Source organism: Hyla sarda, chromosome 11, assembly GCF_029499605.1.
Source record: "Hyla sarda isolate aHylSar1 chromosome 11, aHylSar1.hap1, whole genome shotgun sequence".
In the NCBI taxonomy this organism is placed as follows: Eukaryota; Metazoa; Chordata; class Amphibia; order Anura; family Hylidae; genus Hyla; species Hyla sarda.
Genome location: NC_079199.1, coordinates 84,833,164 through 84,856,957, shown reverse-complemented (window position 1 = coordinate 84,856,957; position 23,794 = coordinate 84,833,164). Strand labels below are relative to the sequence as shown.

General features: G+C 43.3%; 1 protein-coding gene across 1 annotated transcript in view; it reads right to left on the bottom strand.

Moving 5' to 3' along the window:
- SV2A (synaptic vesicle glycoprotein 2A) overlaps positions 1-23,794 on the bottom strand; it is a 193,845-nt gene that overhangs the window by 46,866 nt on the left and 123,185 nt on the right. Inside the window, exon 3 of the mRNA XM_056545800.1 lies at positions 7,824-8,004. Coding sequence (XP_056401775.1) covers positions 7,824-8,004 — 181 coding nt within the window. The remainder of the gene's footprint in view (positions 1-7,823; positions 8,005-23,794) is intronic.

Sequence of the window (23,794 nt, the reverse complement as noted above, 5' to 3'; positions counted from 1 at the left end):
AGACTCATGCTGGAGTCCTAAATCTCAGACTGCAGCCGGGACACAGACAAGCTCAGCACTGCTCCCTGCCTTTAAAGAAATAAGACGACATGTTAATTGCAAGCAGCATTGCACATTCGGGGCTGTCACATCACGCTCCTATTGCATTACACAGCTCATTACACACTCACTCTGCGCTGCTGATTATAATCAATGTGACCGCAGCAGAGCTGTGTGCGCTTCAAAACAATGCAAAAGTCACCTGGCTCTTATTGTTCTTGTTATTGTTTTTATATGCCTCCTGACAGCCCCAATTATAGGCATCGCCCCAAATCCTTCCATTGTGATCAAACACAGTAACCAGGCCCCCGCCAGAATATGGAGTTTTATTGATAGCTCTAAACTGAGACTAAACAACATTAGAGGCTTTTCAGAGGAATCACATAATGAAATATTCTGCATTTCAATTCTTCACTATTGTCAAGATGTCTTGTTTGCTGTCAATGAATTTAAACACTCTTGTTTACGTCAAGAGGCAAAGTGTAAAGATGGATGGCTTGTTAAGGCTATGTTCACACTAGGGATCGACCGATATCGTTTTTTTCGGGACGATACCGATAATCTGTGGCCTTTCAGGCTGATAGCCGATAACTTATACCGATATTCCGGTATAAGTTATTGGCTATTTCCAGCCCCCCCCCCCCCCCTCCCGGTCCTGAAAAAGAGGCTGCAGATCATTGATTTAAAGCGGGCTGCAGATCATTGATTTCACCGGGGTACCCCTTTAAGTCCTGGGAAATTGAGTCAGTAGGGCCCTGTGAGCTGTTGATATCCCAAGCCCTGGCGGGAGTCATAGTGAGGCCTGTGAGGACTACATGAGCCCTTCAGCCCTGAATGCATGTAAGTGGCCTGTACATTGTAGAATATTGGTCTGAATGGGAGCCAGTCCTGTTAACCAATGAACTTGAGGTATATGCTGGACAAATGCAGGAGATCTCTTTTAGTAGAAGTGTATCAGTAAAAGTTTAACAGGAGTCTTGTTAAAGGGGTACTCCCGTGGAAAACTTTTTTTTTTTAAATCAACTGGTGCCAGAAAGTTAAACAGATTTGTAAATCACTTCTATTAAAAAATCTTAATCCTTCCTGTACTTTTTAGGGGCTGTATACTAAAGAGATGCATTTTCTCTGATGTCATGACCACAGTGCTCTCTGCTGACATCTCTGTCCATTTTAGGAACTGTCCAGAGTAGGAGAAAATCCCCATAGCAAACATATGCTGCTCTGGACAGTTCCTAAAATGGAACGCAGAGGTCAGCAGAGAGCACTGTGGTCATGACATCAGAGCAAATGCACTTCTTTTTTTGGGATTTCTCTTTAGTATACAGCTCCTAAAAAGTACTGGAAGGATTAAGATTTTTTAATAGAAGTGATTTACAAATCTGTTTAACTTTCTGGCACCAGTTGATTTAAAAAAAAAAGTTTTCCACGGGAGTACCCCTTTAAAGTGAGCGGAGAGACAAGAACATGGGCTGGGTCTGTGAGATTGTTCTTAAATATGGCACAATGTACATTGAACCCACACTGACACAAGCAGTAGGGATTCATTTTCTGAAAGGTAGTGACTTTAACCCCTTAAGGACCAGGTTTTGTTTTTCGTTTTCGCACTTTAACCCCTTAACGACGCAGAACGTATATTTACGTCCTGCGCCGGCTCCCGCGATATGAAGCGGGATCGCGCCGCGATCCCGCATCATATCGCGTCGGTCCCGGCGCTAATCAACGGCCGGGACCCGCGGCTAATACCACACATCGCCGATCGCGGCGATATGCGGTATTAACCCTTTAGAAGCGGCGGTCAAAGCTGACCGCCGCTTCTAAAGTGAAACTGAAAGTGACCCGGCTGCTCAGTCGAGCTGTTCGGGACCGCCGCGGTGAAATCGCGGTGTCCCGAACAGCTGACCGGACACCGGGAGGGCCCTTGCCTGCCTCCTCGGTGTCCGATCGACGAATGACTGCTCCGTACCTGAGATCCAGGCAGTAGCAGTCAAGCGCCGATAATGCTGATCACAGGCGTGTTAATACACGCCAGTGATCAGCATAGGAGATCAGTGTGTGCAGTGTTATAGGTCCCTATGGGACCTATAACACTGCAAAAAATAAAAAATAAAAAAAAGTGTTAATAAAGGTCATTTAACCCCTTCCCTAATAAAAGTTTGAATCACCCCCCTTTTCCCATAAAAAAAATAAAACAGTGTAAAAAAATAAATAAATAAACATATGTGGCATCGCCGCGTGCGTAAATGTCCGAACTATAAAAATATATCATTAATTAAGCCGTACGGTCAATGGCGTACGCGCAAAAAAATTAAAAAGTCCAAAAAAGCGTATCTTGGTCACTTTTTATAACATTAAAAAATGAATAAAAAGTGATCAAAAAGTCCGATCAAAACAAAAATCATACCAATAAAAACTTCAGATCACGGCGCAAAAAATGAGTCCTCATACCGCCCCGTACGTGGAGAAATAAAGTTATAGGGGTCAGAAGATGACATTTTTAAACGTATAAATTTTCCTGCATGTAGTTATGATTTTTTCCAGAAGTGCGACAAAATCAAATCTATATAAGTAGGGTATCATTTTAACCGTATGGACCTACAGAATAATGATAAGGTGTAATTTTTACCGAAATATGCACTGCGTAGAAACGGAAGCCCCCAAAAGTTACAAAATGGCGTTTTTTTTTCCGATTTTGTCGCACAATGATTTTTTTTTTCCTTTTGCCGTGCATTTTTGGGTAAAATGACTAATGTCACTGCAAAGTAGAATTGGCGACGCAAAAAATAAGCCATAATATGGATTTTTAGGTGGAAAATTTAAAGGGTTATGATTTTTTTATAGGTAAGGAGGAAAAAACAAAAGTGCAAAAACGGAAAAACCCTGAGTCCTTAAGGGGTTAAATTTTTTTCCTCCTTACCTTTAAAAAATCATAACTCTTTCAATTTTGCACCAAAAAATCCATATGAGGGCTTATTTTTTGCGCCACCAATTCTACTTTGTAATGACATCAGTCATTTAACCCAAAGATCTACGACGAAACGGGAAAAAAAATCATTGTGCGACAAAGTTGAAGAAAAAACACAATTTTGTAACTTTTGGTTACAGTACATTTTTCGGTAAAAATGACAGCTTATCTTTATCCTGTAGGTCCATATGATTAAAATGATACCCTACTTATATAGGTTTGCTTTTGTCGTACCTCTGTAAAAAATCCTACGTGCAGGAAAATTTATACGTTTAAAATTGTCATCTTCTGACCCCTATAACTTTTTTATTTTTCCACGTATGGGGCGGTTTGAGGGCTAATTTTTTGTGCCATGATCGGACTTTTTGATCGCTTTTTATTCATTTTTTCATTATATAAAAAGTGACCAAAAATACGCTATTTTGGACTAGTTTAATTAACAATATATTTTTATAATTCGGACATTTCCGCATGCGGCGATACCACATATGTTTATTTTTATTTACACAGTTTTTTTTTTAAATGGGAAAAGGGGGGTGATTCAAACTTTTATTAGGGAAGGGGTTAAATGATCTTTATTCACTTTTTTTTAAAACTTTTTTTTTGGCAGTGTTATAGCTCCCATAGGGACCTATAACACTGCACACACTGATCTTTTACATTGATCAATGGTTTCTCATAGGAAACCATTGATCAATGATTCTGCCGCTTGACTGCTCATGCCTGGATCTCAGGCACTGAGCAGTCATTTGGCGATCGGACATCAGGAGGCAGGTAAGGGGCCCCTTCTCGTGTCCTACAGCTGTTCGGGATGCCGTGATTTCACCGCGGCGGTCCCGAACAGCCCACTGAGCTTGCCGGGGGTAGTTTAGTTTCACTTTAGACACGGCGATCAACTTTGAACGCTGCGTCTAAAGGGTTAATAGTGCGCGGCACCGAGATCAGTGTCACGCGCTATTAGACACGGGTCGCGGCCGTTGTTAGAGGCTGGGCCCGACCCCATATGAGGCCGTGGCCTCGCGTTATATAAAGGGAGCAGACTCAGTGCGTACAGGTACGCCCTTGGTCCTTAACAGGTTAAAGGGGTGCTCCACTGGAAAAAAAAAAAAAATTTTGTTTTAATCAACTGGTGCCAGAAAGTTAAACAGATTTGTAAATTACTTCTATTAAAAAATCTTAATCCATCCAGTACTTATCAGCTGCTGTATGATTCACAGGAAGTTCTTTTCCTTTTGAATTTCTTTTCTGCCTGACCACAGTGCTCTCTGCTGACATCTCTGTCCATTTTAGGAACACAGTGGATAGAGCATCACTCAAACCCCATCCACAGTGAGGAATCGCAGCTTTGGATCATGAAACATTTAAGTACTGTGCCTTCAGGGGACTGCTTTGCAGCCATCAAGCTCAGTGTACCATATGTTTGTTTGCAGCAATTAAAGTGTACCTGTCGTTAGCAAAAACTTTTTATATAATGTAGATAATATCATTATAAGTATATTTGTAATATACATTGGTTAAAATGTGTATATTTTGGGGTGAAAAAATGCTGTCCCTACAGCTATTGCCTGTGTGTCTCTCTGCAGAGATAAAATACAGGAAATGAGGGCAGGATAAGCAGGTCTCTGTGCAGGCTACTGGCTTGTCAATCATCATGCTGTGTAAGCTGGGAGCATGTCACCGAGCCTCACTGCCCAGAGCCCTGTTTGTCCTCAATCTACAGAGCCCTGCTTGTCCTAAGTGTACAAAGCCCTGCTTGTCCTCAGTGTACAGAGCCCTGCTTGTCCTCAGTGTACAGAGCCCTGCTTGTCCTCAGTGTACAGAGCCCCGCTTTTCCTCAGTGTACAGAGACCTTCTTGTCCTCAGCGTATAGAGCCCTGCTTGTCCTCAGTGTACAGAGCCCTGCTTGTCCTCAGTGCACAGAGCCCCGCTTGTCCTCGGTGTACAGAGCCCTGCTTGTCCTCGGTGTACAGAGCCCTGCTTGTCCTCGGTGTACAGAGCCCTGCTTGTCCTCGGTGTACAGAGCCCTGCTTGTCCTCGGTGTACATAGCCCTGCTTGTCCTCGGTGTACAGAGCCCTGCTTGTCTTCTGTGTACAGAGACCTTCTTGTCCTCAGTGTACAGAGCCCTGCTTGTCCTCAGTGTACAGAGCCCTGCTTGTCCTCAGTGCACAGAGCCCTGCTTGTCCTCAGCGCACAGAGCCCCGCTTGTCCTCGGTGTACAGAGCCCCGCTTGTCCTCGGTGTACAGAGCCCTGCTTGTCCTCGGTGTACAGAGCCCTGCTTGTCCTCAGTGTAGAGTGTTCTGCTTGTCCTCACTGCACAGAGCTCTGTTTGTCCTCAGTGTACAGAGCCCTGCTTGTCCTCAGTGTACAGAGCCCTGCTTGACCTCAGTGTACAGAGCTCTGCTTGACCTCAGTGTACAGAGCCCTGCTTGTCCTCAGTGTATAGAGCCCTGCTTGTCCTCAGTGTACAGAGCATTGCTTGTTCACCCACACTTCCTGTATTTGGACTCCTCACAGACACACAGACAATAGCTGCAGGGACAAAAATATACACATTTTCTAATCATAATGTTATTTTCTACATTATATAAAAAGTTTTTGCTAATAAAAGGTACACTTTTAACTTGTGAATAATTAAACTGCTACTCACTATGTTTTTCAAACTTTCTTTAGAGGAACTCTGTAAGTGACCCTTACATGCTCAGACAGGAGTGTATTGATATTGTGTGTGTATAGAAGGGCTTAAAGGGGTTCTCCACCATAAGGTGATTTTAGTATGTACCTGGCAGACAGTAATGGACATGATTAGGAAGGATCTGTGCTTGTCTTTGGGCTAAATGGCTATGTTGTGAGATTACCACAACGCTGTGGCTATCATTTTGTGAACTGGCTATTTCCTATTGGAGTTTCCTTCTTCAACCCCCATAGTTCCTTGTTTGTATGTAAGAGGTCACTTTTCTCACTCCCACACATCAGGCACCCCACCCATAGAAACTCAAATGAGCTGTGTACTATTCAATAGACCAGTGTTTTCTAACCAGGGTGCCTACAGATGTTGCAAAAATACAATTACTTGCAGAATGATCTCTCTCCCACCCAGCGGTTGCTCCACCCATTGAAGCAGGACAGACTACCTGACTAGTGATGTAATGTCTCGGCATGCACTGCAACCTGGGAAAACCTGAGACAACAGTAATTTTTTATGCTGTTAAAGAAAAATAAATAACTTTGGGGCAAAAAAAAATCACAGAATACTCCTTTAAGTCCTGCAGGAATGCATGGGAACGGAATCCCACACTTTTTTTCTCAGGACTTGACCCCTGGTGTAGAGGTGGCTGTTGGGCTTATCAATTCTAAAAATGATGCATGATAGTTGGTGGTCTGTATTAAAGATTTCACATTGGAGCTCAGGAGCTTTAAGTTAAAGGGGTACTCCGCCCCTAGACATCTTATTCCCTATCCCAAGGATGATGTCTGATCGTGAGGATCCTGCCGCTGGGGCTCCCAGCGATCTCCTTGCTGCACCAGGCGTTCGTTTAGAGCGTCGGGTGCAGTGCTGGAGCGCCTGAGGCTCATGACATCAAGGCCATGCCCCTCAATGCAAGTCTATGGGAGGGGGTGTGACACGCCCCCTCCCATAGACTTGCATTGAGGAGGCATGGCTGTGACATCATGAGTGGGGCGTGACTGTGATGCCACGAGCCTGCATTGCCAGTCATCCGGCACGGAGAGAAGTTCCCTCCGCGCACTGGATGTCTGGGGTCCCGCAGCCGAGATAAGGGATAAGATGTCTAGGGGCGGAGTACCCCTTTAAGTGTGTATCTGTAATGGATGGGTGACATAATAAAACCCAGAAATCCTTTTTGAACTTGTGGCAAAGGGTGTGATGCAAAGGGCAGATGGAATTACCCTAGGAGCAGATGGCATTAACCCCTAGTATTCCTGACGCCAGGGAGTGGTTTATCCTCAATACCACCTAAGGTATACTGCTAGATCCTGGGCTAGTCATGGGGGGCAATAATGACTCTGATGCCAATTTACGAATAACGGTAACTTTACTGAGGGTAGACAGATGGTAAAGTTTATACAGTTCAGCCAGGGCCCACGGAGGTGACCAGTGACTCAGAGACCTTAAAGGAGTAGTCCAGTGGTGAACAACTTATCTCCTATCCTAAGGATAGGGGATAAGTTGCAGATCGCGGGGGTCCGACCACTGGGGCCCCCTGCGATCTCCTGTACAGAGCCCCGACAGCCCGCGGGAAGGCGGCGTGTCGACCTCCGCACGAAGCGGCGGCCGACACGCCCCCTCAATACAACTCTATGGCAGAGCCGGACCGCTGCCTTCGGCAATCTCCGGCTCTGCCATAGAGATGTATTGAGGGGGCGTGTCGGCCGCCGCTTCGTGCGGGGGTCGACACCCGCTATCTGGCCGGAGAGCCTTGCCCCCGTACAGAGAGATCGCAGGGGGCCCCAGCGGTCGGACCCCCCGCGATTTCAAACTTATCCCCTATCCTTAGGATAGGGGATAAGTTTTTCACTACTGGACTACCGCTTTAAGGGCTTGCTGGGACAAGTCACATGGTGAAAAGGCTTAAAGTGACAATGCTTTCTGAACACATTACATGGTATAATACATTAGAAACACATTTACATGGGGGGGGGGGCAGATGCAAGGGAGGCTCAGGGGACACTGTAGAGAGGCTGCCTGACAGGACAGCAAGGGTACGGGGTAACAACTCCCATACTGGGCCACCACACACTGCTGAGTGAATATGGCTCCCAGAATAAAGATAGATAGATAGATAGATAGAGAGAAGCCTTACCCCACACCAGACAGAAGTCTGCAGAACAAAAATGTCCCATATCCTTGAACGAACGAGGAAAAGAAGGCAAACACGCTGTTGACAGATAAGGAGATGAGCAAGCACTGTCTTCTTCCGATACGGTCAGACAATCCTCCCCACATGAATGCTCCTACCATCATACCCAGATACACAATGAGACCTGTAAACAAATGAAAAAATATATATATTACTCATAATCCAGCACTTTATAATGCACTTTGTATAGCACAGTGGTCACAATTCCGTAACATGGGTCGTGTCTTGTTTTGCAGCATTCAAGTAAATAGGACTGACCTGCCCATACAATCTGGTGTTCCTGCGTCAACAATGAAGGGGGGTGCACTACTTGCTAGAGCAGTGTTTCCTAGGGTGCCTCCAGCTATTGCAAAACTACAATTCCCAACATGTCCAGACAGCCAAGGTGCCTCCAGCTATTGCAAAACTACAATTCCCAACATGTCCAGACAGCCAAGGTGCCTCCAGCTGTTGCAAAACTACAACTCCCAGCATGCCCCGGACAGCCGTTGGCTGTCCGGGCATGCTGGGAATTGTAGTTTTGCAATAGCTGGAGGCACCCTGGTTGGGAAAAACTGTGCTAGAGAGCCGCTGTCTCTTGGTCTTCGGCTGTTCTCTGCATTTGTATCCTATGTAGTTTCTCTTACACAGAATACTGCTATGATCGCTCGGGGGATGCTTCCGATTGTATAACCTAAGACCTGTTCTGTCATCTGGTCCCTTCTGGGTCTCAATCACAGAACCTGGATTAGTTTCTTCTTTACAGACATCATTGTGGTAGCCCTTGGGGGGGGTAATAGTAGTTGGGGTATAGTTGCGGTAGATGAGGGGTTAATGTTAACCCTATAGTTCGTGACGCCAGGCTGAGGGCTAGTATGCTGAGGTAATTCTCCGGCCTATCGCCGCCCTTCCCAGTAACGATAGGTGCATGCATAAAATGACTGAAGGTCCACAAGGTAGTTGAACTTGAACTTGGATAACTTTACTTAAAGGGGTACTCCGGTGAAAACCTTTTTTCTTTTAAATCAACTGGTGGCAGAAAGTTAAACATATTTGTAAATTACTTCAATTAAAAAATCGTAATCCTTCCTGTACTTATTAGCTGCTGAATACTACAGAGGAAATTCTTTTCTTTTTGGAATGCTCTCTGATGACATCACGAGCACAGTTCTCTCTGCTGACATTATTATTATAATTATAACGCTTTATTTATTGTTGTCCTTAGTGGGATTTGAACCCAAGTCCCCAGCACTGCAAGGCAGCAGTGCTAACCACTTAGCCACCATGCTGCCCTTAGCATACATGTGCTATACATGTGCTATACATGTGCTATGCATGTGCTATGCATGTGCTATGCATGGTTGCTAAAATGGACAGAGATGTCAGCAGAGAGCACTGTGTTCGGGATGTCATCAGTGTTCCAAAAAGAAAGGAATTTCCTCTGTAGCACTCAGCAGCTAATAAGTACTGGAAGGATTAAGATTTTTTAATGGAAGTAATTTACAAATATGTTTAAAGGGTACCTCTCATCAAAAAAACTTTTGATATATTATAGATTAATGTATGCAGAATAACTTTACAATTGCATGTTATTAAAAAAAATATGCTTCTTTCTATTTAATTTTCCACTTTGAAGAAATTACCACTAGGGGTCTCCCTACCATTCCTGGCAGCAAGCATTTCAGACTCATGCTGGAGTCCTAAACACTACGAGCTGCCAGTCTGCTTTGTTCACAAAGGAGAACACTCAGAGCTGCCAGCCTGCTTTGTTCACAGCCTGTTTGGCTGTGAACAAAGCAGGCTGGCAGCTCTGAGTGTTTAGGACTCCAGCATGAGTCAGAAATGCTTGCTGACAGGACTGATCGGGAAAAATACAATAGAAAGAAGCATATTTCTCATTAACATGCTATTGGAAAGTTATTCAACATTCATTAATCTAAAATATATCAAAAGTTTATTTGATGAGAGGTACCCTTTAACTTTCTGCCACCAGTTGATTTAAAAGAAAAAAGGTTTTCACCGGAGTACCCCTTTAAAGGCTTGCTGTACATCCAATGAACAGTAACAGTCTCGTTAATACAGTCTCTATACAGTTCAATGACTGACAGTTGTTGCGGACCTTGACTTCAAGTCTCTGAATTTAGGGTAATTTGTGAAGATCCATCCGGATTTAGGGGATAGATAAGGTCCGGTGATCTTGCAGAGTGCTAAGGGATTGATACACTCACGATTCTGAATAGATCAGCCATTGCCGCAAGGCTCGGGCCTAACTCACTGCGGGAGATAGCTGCGCAGATCCTGCTTGTTTGACAGCCCGGGAACAAGAGAGAGAGCAATGGCCGCCGCTCCCTTATATGGGCAGGGCCGTTTTGGATTGGTCCGAGTAACTGTCACTCACTGTTACAGGGAGTGATGGGAGAAATACGTCATAGGGACCTCCGAAGGTCCTTAAGCAATAAACCATAAAGTTCACCTTGATCACGTGACCCGCAGATCCTGCTACACTATGTAGAGGTAATTAACCAATTATATAGATTTGTACAATCCTATATATATAAATCTTAAATAATTACTAGATAACTAATACCTAGATGAGAGGTGACTAGGGGTGGGCTAGACAATAAGGACCCCCACGTCCTAGGGACTCTGGCTATGGGGACCTATACATACAGGTACCGGATAGGATGCGGAACCGGGACACCACATCATGATTTGTTATATAAAGATATGTTTGTATATTATTGCATATTATTGACATCTATTACAAAAAGTTACTAAGGAATTGCAACATGCGCACGGGATAAGAGTGCTGGACAAGCAGTGTGAAGGATCCAAAAGTTTATTCACCCATAATGCAATGCGTTTCTCAGCAAAGCTGTTTCATCAGACATGATGCCTGATGAAACAGCTTTGCTGAGAAACGCGTTGCATTATGGGTGAATAAACTTTTGGATCCTTCACACTGCTTGTCCAGCGCCCTTATCCCGTCGCCCTGTTGGAGGTACTTCTTATTGCAATATAGTATACTAGGTGGATGGAAGAAGATGAGGTATCAGGGTAAAATCACAAATTGCAGATTTGAGGTTTGGATAGAACAGCATAAAGTTGTAGCAATTTACAACTAAAACCTGGCATTATAAACCTGGAGTTGGTCCTGGGTAGTGCCCCTACTGGCCGCCCCCACCGGTGAAATATTTGGCTTATTCTAGAGATAGTTTTCAGGATTCCATTAGTGATGAATCAGTTAAAGGGGTAGAAATTTTATTTAATTTTTTTTTCAAATCAACTGGTGCCAGAAAGTTAAACAGATTTGTATATGACTTCTATAAAAAAATCTTAATTCTTCCAGTACTTATTAGCTGCTGAATACTACAGAGGAAATTATTTTCTTTTTGAATTTCTTTTCTGTCTTGACCACAGTGCTCTCTGCTGACACCTCTGCCCGTATCAGAAACTGTCCAGAGCAGGAGAAAATCCCCATAGCAAACCTGTACTGCTCTGGACAGTTCCTGACATGGACAGAGGTGTCAGCAGAGAGCACTGTGGACAAGACCAAAAAAGAAATGTAAAAAGAAAAGAATGTCCTCTGTAGTATACAGCTGCTAATAAGTACCGAAAGGATTGAGATTCTTAAATGGAAGTCATTTACAAATCTATTTAACTTTCTGGCAACAATTTATAAAAAAAAATGTAAAAAACAAGTTTTCCACCAGAGTACCCCTTTAATGCTCCTAGTAGTTACTGTATATTCATTCCTTCTCAAGGTGTAAGCAGTAAAGGTGCCGTGATCACCAGACCCAGCCGGTATAATATTCTTGCACATTCCCGCATCAGGCAGCTCCACATTAAGCTTTAACAAGGAGCATTTCTCACCATGGGACCACAGGAGGTCAGAGAGGTTTATGTACAGCCAATTGCATCTTCATTCCCTTCGCATTGAACACTTACTTTGCACATTTCCCATAAGAACTGCCCTTTGTAAGTCTTTATGAGAATTGTATAACCATTGGCTTTCTGATCCCTGATCTGAACATGTTAGCAAATGATCTGAAATGTCACTAGGGGTACTTTTTTAAATCAACTGGTGCCAGAAAGTTAATCAGATTTGTAAATTACTTCTATAAAAAAAATCATAATCCTTCCAGTACTTATTAGCTGCTGAATACTACAGTGGAAATTCTTTTCCGTTTGAAACACAGAGCTGTCTGCTGACATCACGAGCACAGTGCTCTCTGCTGACATCTCTGTCCATTTTAGGAACTGTCCAGAGTAGGAGAAAATCCCCATAGCAAACATATGCTGCTCTGGACAGTTCCTAAAATGGACAGAGAGGTCAGTAGAGAGCACTGTGCTCGTGATGTCAGCAGACAGCTCTGTGTTTCAAAAAGAAAATAATTTCTGCTGTAGTATTCAGCAGCTAATAAGTACTGGAAGGATTAAGATTTTTTTAATAGAAGTAATTTACAAATCTGTTTAACTTTCTGGCACCAGTTGATTTAAAAAAAAAAAAAAGTTTTCCACCGGAGTCCCCCTTTCATGGCGGAAAGGTGCAACCTAAAAGCAATTCATAGTTAAGCTACAATTATTAAAACTGCAGTGACAGTGTTCCAAAATACGTTAAAAAAAAACCTGTGTGGAAACCTAGCCTATTGCTGACAAAGGTAAAGCCCAATTGGAGAAAAGAAATAAGAGAAAACTTTCGAGTAAGACATAAGACATCCAGCTGAAAGCACTCAGGACCGGTAACGAAAAAGAAAATAGACCAAATATCTAAGATCAAGTTAGGGAACAAGTGAAAGCAGTGGGGCTCCTTAAAGGGGTACTCCGGTGGAATTTTTTTATTTCATTTTTTTTTTAAATCAACTGGTGCCAGAAAGTTAAACAGATTTGTAAATTACTTCTATTAAAAAATCTTAATCCTTCCAGTATGTATTAGCTGTTGAATACTACAGAGGAAATTATTTCTTTTTGGACCACAGTGCTCTCTGCTGACATCTCTATCCATTTTAAGAATTGTCCAGAGTAGGAGAAAATCTCCATAGCAAACCTACCGTATATACTCGAGTATAAGCCGACCCGAATATAAGCCAAGGCCCCTAATTTCACCCCAAAAAAACAGGAAAAGTTATTGACTCGACTATAAGCCTAGGGTGGAAAATAAATCATCGCCCCATGTCATTACCCAGACCCCAGTCATCATCCCCCCCCCCCCCCCCTTCATTATCACTGCCTGTCAATCCCTTCAGCCATCGGCTGTCCGGGCATGCTGGTAGTTGTAGTTTTGAAACATCTGGAGGTCCGCAGGTTGAAGACCAGTGCCTGCCCCGGACTAGTGACGTTGCCTTGACGATGCTGCACAGGGACGTTCATGCGCGTCCCTGTGCGTCGTCGTCAAGGCAACATCACTAGTCCGGGGCCGGGCCCTGAGCGCGGAGAAGAGGGACCCTCCGGTTAAAATGGACACCCTGGAACGACTAACCCTCCCCACCGGACGGTCCCTGCAGCATAGATGGCCCGGACCAGCTCACCCTTCCTTCCCACCAAGGGGAGGTGAGAAGAAAACTAAAGGGGGGGTCTGGATGATGATGAAGGCCGCAGTGGTCTTCAACCTGCGGACCTCCAGAGGTTTCAAAACTACAACTCCCAGCATGCCCGGACAGCCGATGGCTGTCCGGACATGCTGGAAGTTGTAGTTTTGCAACATCTGGAGGTCCGCAGGTTGAAGACCACTGAGAAGGGATTGACAGGCGGAGAGTTCACTCGAGTATAAGCCGAGGGGGGCGTTTTCAGCACGAAAAATCGTGCTGAAAAACTCGGCTTATACTCGAGTATATACGGTATGCTGCTCTGGACAGTTCCTAAAATGGACAGAGATGTCAGCAGAGAGCACTGTGCTCGTGATGTCAGCCGAGAGCTCTGTGTTCCAAAAAGAAAAGAATTTCCTCTGTAGTATTCAGCAGCTAATAAGTACTGTACGGATTAAGATTTTTTAATAGAAGTAATTTACAAACCTGTTTAACTTTCTGGCACCAGTTGATTTAAAAAATAAATAAATAATAATTCCACCCTAGTACCCCTTTAAAATAATAAAACAGAGGGTCCTGTTGCCTGAAAGAATATATGAAAGAAGGAGTGCAAAATATCCAAGAGGAAAAGAAAAAACGAATAAAAAAAAACGAAAAGAGAGAGCTATTCTGGCATTCTAAATTGTGGGAAACAGGCTGGACCCAGCCAAGACTGAAGTTCATGTCTTGTTCAACCAACAATTCCCAATATTCCTAACATATTCATAACATAACAAAGTGACTTCCCATCATGTTCTGGGGCATGGAGGTTACGGTAATGTCCGCAACACATTCCATCTAGATCAGAAGAGAATCCTGACAGACTACAGAACAGGACTAGTTTAGGGCCACATCCTCTAAATGACCCATGGTGCTAGGTCCGGGTATTATGTGATGGAGTTGGTCAGCAGGGGGCACTCTTTACCACCTAATAAACAAGAACTGCTGGCTGGACTACTTTACCATTACATTTCTTGGTTTGTGGGATAAAGTTTCTGCAGCACATTCCCAAGAGGTCATCCAAAGAGATCTCAAAACCACCATCCTGATGACCAGAGAAGAGCACAATAAATTACAATTTCAGGCTTTTCCTCAATGTCTTCTGTAGTAAAACAAAAGCCATAGACTTTGTGAGGACTCCTGGTTGTGTATGTTGCATTAGAACTGATCCATGCTTAAAGGAATACTCCGCTGCTCAGCGTTTGGAACAAAACGTTCCGAACGCTTAGAGCCGGCTCCGGGAGCTCGTGACGTCATAGTCCCGCCCCCTAATGATGTCACACCCTGCCTCCTCAATGCAAGTCTATGGGAGGGGGCGTGACGGCCGTCACGCCCCCTCCCATAGACTTGCATTGAGGGGGCGGAGTACCCCTTTAACCAAAAGGGGTACTCCGCATTGAGAGCAGCGGAGTACTCCCTACAACCAAAAGGAGGTTTGCCTTTTCTGTCATGATGCACATCGTTGTTATGGGAGGAAGTCCTTTTCATGGCAATACAAGTCGAAAATCTGGTCCTTGAACATAAGCCAAGATATGTAGCCTTTGACTATGTAAAAAGCAGCCTTACCGATTAGGAGTACATGGGGACGAATTGAAACACCCAGCTGTTAAAAATGTATCCCCCTATGCACAGGAAAGGGGAAACTTGCCTGATCACGGGGAGGCTAACCTACCGAACAGACCCCAAGTCATCTCAGGAGTGACAGTCCACTCACTATTCGCAGTGGTGTCCCACCTCAGTCGGTGATTGGCTGAGTGCATCGGCAGTGGCATTTCCAGAGTTCATATTTTTGGGGTTGGGGGGGAATTATCAAGCGCTACATACTGTACATGCCAAAAAGATATAACAGTGCAGCACACTGTGCAACCAGGGTATAATAGTAACCCCTTACTGTGCCGCCAGGATATCATAGCACCACACACTGTGCCACTAGGATATAATAGTAACCCCTTACTGTGCCGCCAGGATATCATAGCACCACACACTGTGCCACTAGGATATAATAGTAACCCCTTACTGTGCCGCCAGGATATCATAGCACCACACACTGTGCCACTAGGATATAATAGTAACCCCTTACTGTGCCGCCAGGATATCATAGCACCACACACTGTGCCACCAGGATATAATAGTAACCCCTTACTGTGCCGCCAGGATATCATAGCACCACACACTGTGCCACCAGGATATAATAGTAACCCCTTACTGTGCCGCCAGGATATCATAGCACCACACACTGTGCCACCAGGATATAATAGTAACCCCTTACTGTGCCGCCAGGATATCATAGCACCACACACTGTGCCACTAGGATATAATAGTAACCCCTTACTGTGCCGCCAGGATATCATAGCACCACACACTGTGCCACTAGGATATAATAGTAACCCCTTACTGTGCCGCCAGGATATCATAGCACCACACACTGTGCCACTAGGATATAATAGTAACCCCTTACTGTGCCGCCAGGATATCATAGCACCACACACTGTGCCACCAGGATATAATAGTAACCCCTTACTGTGCCGCCAGGATATCATAGCACCACACACTGTGCCACCAGGATATAATAGTAACCCCTTACTGTGCCGCCAGGATATCATAGCACCACACACTGTGCCACTAGGATATAATAGTAACCCCTTACTGTGCCGCCAGGATATCATAGCACCACACACTGTGCCACTAGGATATAATAGTAACCCCTTACTGTGCCGCCAGGATATCATAGCACCACACACTGTGCCACCAGGATATAATAGTAACCCCTTACTGTGCCGCCAGGATATCATAGCACCACACACTGTGCCACCAGGATATAATAGTAACCCCTTACTGTGCCGCCAGGATATCATAGCACCACACACTGTGCCACTAGGATATAATAGTAACCCCTTACTGTGCCGCCAGGATATCATAGCACCACACACTGTGCCACTAGGATATAATAGTAACCCCTTACTGTGCGGCCAGGATATCATAGCACCACACACTGTGCCACTAGGATATAATAGTAACCCCTTACTGTGCCACCAGGATATCATAGCACCACACACTGTGCCACTAGGATATAATAGTAACCCCTTACTGTGCCGCCAGGATATCATAGCACCACACACTGTGCCACTAGGATATAATAGTAACCCCTTACTGTGCCGCCAGGATATCATAGCACCACACACTGTGCCACCAGGATATAATAGTAACCCCTTACTGTGCCGCCAGGATATCATAGCACCACACACTGTGCCACTAGGATACAGTGGGGCAAAAAAGTATTTAGTCATCCACCAATTGTGCAAATTCTGCCACTTAGAAAGATAAGAGAGGCCTGTAATTTTCCTCATAGGTTATACCTCAACTATGAGAGACAAAAAAGATCCATAAAATCACATTGTCTGATTTTTTAAGAATTTATTTGCAAATTATGGTGGAAAATAAGTATTTGGTCACCTACAAACAAGTTTGCCACTATCATCTTTTATAAACAAAAGACCCCCACAATGTTGTGCTACTTTAATACTGACAGACTTGTTACCACATCTTGTTCACAGTGTATCTGCATACATCTTGAACAGAACATCTTCCTCTCTGTCTGGAGTCAACTTATTTTACTAACATTGCATAGCAACATTCTACATGCCATCTTTTTGCTATATGTTATGATAATGTATGTGTATTTCATTTATGTTTGACCAGACATTAACAGACTCACATATATAACTGGTACTTATGACTGACAGACCCGGACCTGTATATTATCATTTACTTATTGTCATTATTGTTTTTTGTATCTTCTGCATATGATTTTACATTTGTTGTGCACTATTTGAATTGTGAATATTATCCTCTCATCCCTGATGAACTCCCTTCAACCTGGAAGAGAAACGCGTTGGCCAGAGAGGTTGATATATTTATTTTTGTATTAACTGTACATATTGTAATCACTCCCCTTACCCTTGTCCTTCACTTAGTTGTTAGGAATTAATTTAGGTAGGGAATTTATTAGGGTTTCACCTGTTACCTTTACCCTCTTTATGTTTGTGCTCAACATACGTATTGTGTGTACATTTTAATTTTAGTATATTCTAATTAAAAGCTATATTTTATTCTAATTGATGTTTATAATGTGTTGGATTCTGAGTATGTAACATCAAGGATTATAAAAATTATTTACTATGGTGTACTGGATCACCAGAAATATCGTTTTATTCCAGAGATAGTGATAATTCACCTACAAACAAGCAAGATTTCTGGCTCTCACAGACCTGTAACTTCTTCTTTAAGAGTCTCCTCTGTCCTCCACTCGTTACCTGTATTAATGGCACCTGTTTGAACTTATTATCAGTATAAAAGACACCTGTCCACAACCTCAAACAGTCACACTCCAAACTACACTATGGCCAAGACCAAAGAGCTGTCGAAGGACACCAGAAACAAAATTGTAGACCTGCACCAGGCTGGGAAGACTGAATCTGCAACAGGCAAGCAGCTTGGTGTGAAGAAATCAACTGTGGGAGCAATTATTAGAAAATGGAAGACATACAAGACAACTGATAATCTCCCTAGATCTGGGGCTCCATGCAAGATCTCACCCAGTGGTGTCAAAATGATCACATGAACGGTGAGCAAAAATCCCAGTACCACATGGGGGGACTTAGTGAATGACCTGCAGAGAGCTGGGACCAAAGAAACAAAGCTACCATCAGTAAGGGACTCAAATCATGCAGTGCCAGACTTGTCGCCCTGATTAAGCCAGTACATGTCGGGGCCCGTCTGAAGTTTGCTAGAGAGCATTTGGATGATCCAGAAGAGTATTGGGAGAATGTCATATGGTGAGATGAAACCAAAGTAGAACTTTTTGGTAAAAACTCAACTCATCGTGTTTGGAGGAGAAAGAATGCTGAGTTGCATCCATTGACCAAATACTTATTTTCCACCATAATTTGCAAATAAATTCTTCAAAAATCAGACAATGTGATTTTATGGATTTTTTTTCTCATTATGTCTCTCATAGTTGAGGTATATGTATGATGAAAATTACAGGCCTCTCTCATCTTTTTTAGTGGAAGAACTTACACAATTGTTGGCTGACTAAATACTTTTTTGCCCCACTGTATATAAGAGTAACACACACTGTGCCACCAGTATATAATAGTAATCCCACCCTGTGCTGCCAGGATATCATAGTGCCTCTAGGATATATAAGAGTGCCACATACTGTGCTGCCAGGATATAATAGTTCCACACAATATGCCCCCAGGATAAAATTGTTTCACACACTGTACAAGCCGGATATAACAGTGTGTTACCAGGATTTAATAGTGCCAAACCCTGTTCTTTCTGTACATATCAGTGCCACACACTGTGACGCCAAGCTATAAGAGTGCCATACTCTGTGCCCACTGGACTTAATAAAACCACACACTGTGCCACTATGATATAGCAGAATCACACACCGTGACACCAGGATACAATAGTGCAACACACTGTATGTAAAAGTGTCCTAGGGACAGCACAGTGAAGGAGAAAGCTAAGGGAAGGAAGGAGGACACTGTGTATCAAAGCCTCAACCCACAAAAAGGGAAAAAGTAGGGAACGTACCATCACCAATCCACCGATTCACTGGGCTTTGTGAAGATTTTAATATTTCTCTTGTTTTTACTCATTGTGGGTCAACAACAACACAACTCATCTATGCACTATATTGGTTCCCCTATATCCCAAACAATGACCCCTGCCTTATTCCCACCTGCCATATACCACAACAGTTCTACAGTGTTACATCTTAAAGGGGTATTCCGGCTTTATACATCTTATCCCTATCCAAATGGGTTAAACTGGCCTATTTATCAAACAGCAGGATGATGAATTTTGCGCAGCTCTGCTGTGGCGGGAAAAGCTCTACCACAGACACCGTTTGTAGACGCATGTGAAGGAGAGAGGCAAACACTTTCCCGGGTCCTGACTTTGGCGGGTTAGCTATTTTTACCTATTTTTCTTTGCTCACCATGCAAAGTGATAATATGGCCGATGAGTCGGATGAGTCTGAAGTGAGGAGAGCCCTGTTGGTGGGCCAAAGCCAAGGAAGTGAGGGTTGAAGAATTTTTTTTCTTTTTTTTAAGATCTTGAGACTGAAACCATTATGGATGAGGTAAGTTTTTCATTGTGCTTATGTTGGTTGCCACTGTCTTTGGGCTACAGGCATATGTGGTGATAGTAGTAGTAGAGTAGTTGTTTACTATAGCTGTGGCCTTTATGTGTGAACATTACTTTTTATATGCAGAAATCTCTCTATGTGGGGCTTTTTCCTAAATGACTGCCTTTTTTTGCTGGGCCTCATGTAAATCCCCCCTCCCCTCCATAATCCCATCCCATATGTCCCTTTTGTCACTATGTGTTCAGCTATCTTCGGCTCTCCCATAGACCTATATGAAGGGGGCATGGTGGCCCCACTTTGGGCGAGGTTGTACTGCACCGCTCCCAGGGAGAGCCGGGCCCCGTACAGGACCCCCAAGGCTTGGACCCCCCCCCCCCCCCGGATCTAAAACGTATCCCCTATAATAAATATGTGACCCCTGCATGGTCAAAAAAAGGAAAATGGTCTACAGATAGGCAGGAAGAGTGACATTGTCTATATCGAAAGATGCATCAAAGTCGCAAAATATGCCACTTGCGCCTAGACTGCGCCAAAACATAGACAATAAAACAGCTCGAAAAGCAATGATAAATCTCCCCCTAAAGGCAATGCTGGAAAATAATGGTGGCCACACAAAATATTGACACTTTGGGCCCAAATTGGACATTTCCACTTTAGACATTAAAGTGGTACTCTGCTGTGCGAGCTCACGGCGCTGGCTCCAGCATTCAGAACAGTTTGTTCCAAACGCTGAGCAGCGGAGTACCCCTTTAATGGCTGTGTGTTGAGTTATTTTGAGGGGACACGACGACACTACTGGACAAAAACTTTTTTTTTTTATGTTACTTTAACTTTTAAAATGTATCTAAATAAAACTCGGCTGAGCAGAAGTCATTTTTTTTTCCTTTGGTTTTGCTTATGTGCGACATATTTATCATACTACAGGGGGTTAATGCTCTGCTCTCCCTCCTCACCCCTCCCCTTTTCATAAACATGTATGGGTGGCATGTAACTCGATCCCTTAGGAAGCTGTGTTTTTCATAGTATAAATGATAACTAGCTAATACATTCTTCACGTCTGGGTGCTTGTCTATCCTGTCAATAGGTCATCAAATATTTTCCCTGGCAAACCCCTTAAAATTAAAGCAAGGATGATAGTTTGTCATCAGCCTTATAACCAATGGGGGACCTAAGTTTAGTGTGGGAAAAGATCAGTGAATCACATGTTCCATATGTTAAAGGGGTACTCCGCTGCTCAGCGTTTGGAACAAACTGTTCCGAACGTTGGAGCCGGCAACGGGAGCTCGTGATGTCATAGCCACGCCCCCTCATGATGTCACGCCCGCCCCCTCAATGCAAGTCTATGGGAGGGGGCGTCACGCCCCCTCCCATAGACTTGCATGAGGGGGCGGGGCGTGACATCATAAGGGGGCAGGGCTATGACATCACGAGCTCTCGGCCCCCGGCTCCAACGTTTGGAACAGTTTGTTCCAAATGCTGAGCAGCGGAGTACCCCTTTAAATATGGTTGCCGTGATTCAGATTGCTCAATACTGATTCTGCAGCCAGGATTAGTAAAGTAGTTCTTATTGGCATTGGTAAAGCTACGTTCACTCTCGTGCCATGTTTTATTCACACACATCCTGAAATTAAAATCTAAATAAATAAAACATGCAAATATTATTTAACATCAAATATTTGCTTCCAAACTTAAAATCCACCAGAGGATTTCATCATAAATATGTAATCGCAAAATTACGAGATGAATATTTGTAGAACTGGTAAGGGAATGACGTACAATTAACTCAATTCATGCCAGAAGCTCTATACATTGCCTTTCCAGTCCTCTTCCGTGTTGGGGAGGGTCTGGGGGCCTCTAATAAGCAGCTGGGGCATTCTGAGTCAGCAGCAGAGGACGTAGGATTTACTCAGCTGCGGGCACTATGAACTCTTAGCTCTGGCACATTTTAAGGGAAGCTGGGGGCAGAGATAAAGCAACTCAATATGGAAAAGGAGAAAAAAAAACAAGATGACTATGAGATAGAATAGGTGGTGAACAAAGAGTCTGAATAGAGGTCTCATGTCTATGTGATGGTGTATGAGTGTATAGAGGGGTATAATGTATATGTGGTGGTATGTTAGTCTATATGGAGAGGTGTAATGTCTGTGTACTGGTGTATGAGTCTATATGTAGTAGTATAATGTCTATGTTGTGGTGTATGAGTCTATATGTAGAGGTATAATGTCTATGTGGTGGTGTATGAGTGTATATGTAGAGGTATAATGTCCATGTGGTGGTGTATGAGTCTATATGAAGAGGTGTAATGTCTATGTGGTGGTGTATGAGTCTATATGGAGAGGTATAATGTCTATGTGGTGGTGTATGAGTCTATATGAAGAGGTGTAATGTCTATGTGTTGGTGTATGAGTCTATATGGAGAGGTATAATGTCTATGTGGTGGTGTATGAGTCTATATGGAGAGGTGTAATGTCTATGTGGTGTATGAGTATATATGGAGAGGTATACTGTCTGTGGTGTATGAGTCTTTATGGAGAGGTGTAATGTCTATCTGGTGGTGTATGAGTCTATATGGAGAGGTATTATGTCTATCTGGTGGGGTATGAGTCTATATGGAGAGGTATAATGTCTATGTTGTGGTACTTGAGTCTATATAGAGGTATAATGTCTGTGTACTGGTGTATTAGTCTATATGGAGAGGTATAATGTCTATGTGGTGGTACTTGAGTCTATATGTAGAGGTATAATGTCTGTGTACTGGTGTATGAGTCTATATGGAGAGGTATAATGTCTATGTGGTGTATGAGTCTATATGGTGAGGTATAATGTCTGTGTACTGGTGTATGAGTCTATATGGAGAGGTGTAATGTCTATGTGGTGGTGTATGAGTCTATATGGTGAGGTATAATGTCTATGTGGTGTATGAGTCTATATGGTGAGGTATAATGTCTGTGTACTGGTGTATGAGTCTATATGGAGAGGTGTAATGTCTATGTGGTGGTGTATGAGTCTATATGGAGAGATATAATGTCTATGTGGTGTATGAGTCTATATGGAGAGGTATAATGTCTATGTGGTGGTGTATGAGTCTATATGGAGAGGTGTAATGTCTATGTGGTGGTGTATGAGTCTATATGGAGAGGTGTAATGTCTATGTGGTGGTGTATGAGTCTATATGGAGAGGTGTAATGTCTATGTGGTGTATGAGTATATATGGAGAGGTATACTGTCTGTGGTGTATGAGTCTTTATGGAGAGGTGTAATGTCTATGTGGTGTATGAGTATATATGGAGAGGTATACTGTCTGTGGTGTATGAGTCTTTATGGAGAGGTGTAATGTCTATCTGGTGGTGTATGAGTCTATATGGAGAGGTATTATGTCTATCTGGTGGGGTATGAGTCTATATGGAGAGGTATAATGTCTATGTTGTGGTACTTGAGTCTATATAGAGGTATAATGTCTGTGTACTGGTGTATTAGTCTATATGGAGAGGTATAATGTCTATGTGGTGGTACTTGAGTCTATATGTAGAGGTATAATGTCTGTGTACTGGTGTATGAGTCTATATGGAGAGGTATAATGTCTATGTGGTGTATGAGTCTATATGGTGAGGTATAATGTCTGTGTACTGGTGTATGAGTCTATATGGAGAGGTGTAATGTCTATGTGGTGGTGTATGAGTCTATATGGTGAGGTATAATGTCTATGTGGTGTATGAGTCTATATGGTGAGGTATAATGTCTGTGTACTGGTGTATGAGTCTATATGGAGAGGTGTAATGTCTATGTGGTGGTGTATGAGTCTATATGGAGAGATATAATGTCTATGTGGTGTATGAGTCTATATGGAGAGGTGTAATGTCTATGTGGTGGTGTATGAGTCTATATGGTGAGGTATAATGTCTATGTGGTGTATGAGTCTATATGTAGAGGTATAATGTCTGTGTACTGGTGTATGAGTCTATATGGAGAGGTATAATGTCTATGTGGTGTATGAGTCTATATGGTGAGGTATAATGTCTGTGTACTGGTGTATGAGTCTATATGGAGAGGTGTAATGTCTATGTGGTGGTGTATGAGTCTATATGGAGAGGTATAATGTCTATGTGGTGGTACTTGAGTCTATATGTAGAGGTATAATGTCTGTGTACTGGTGTATGAGTCTATATGGAGAGGTATAATGTCTATGTGGTGTATGAGTCTATATGGTGAGG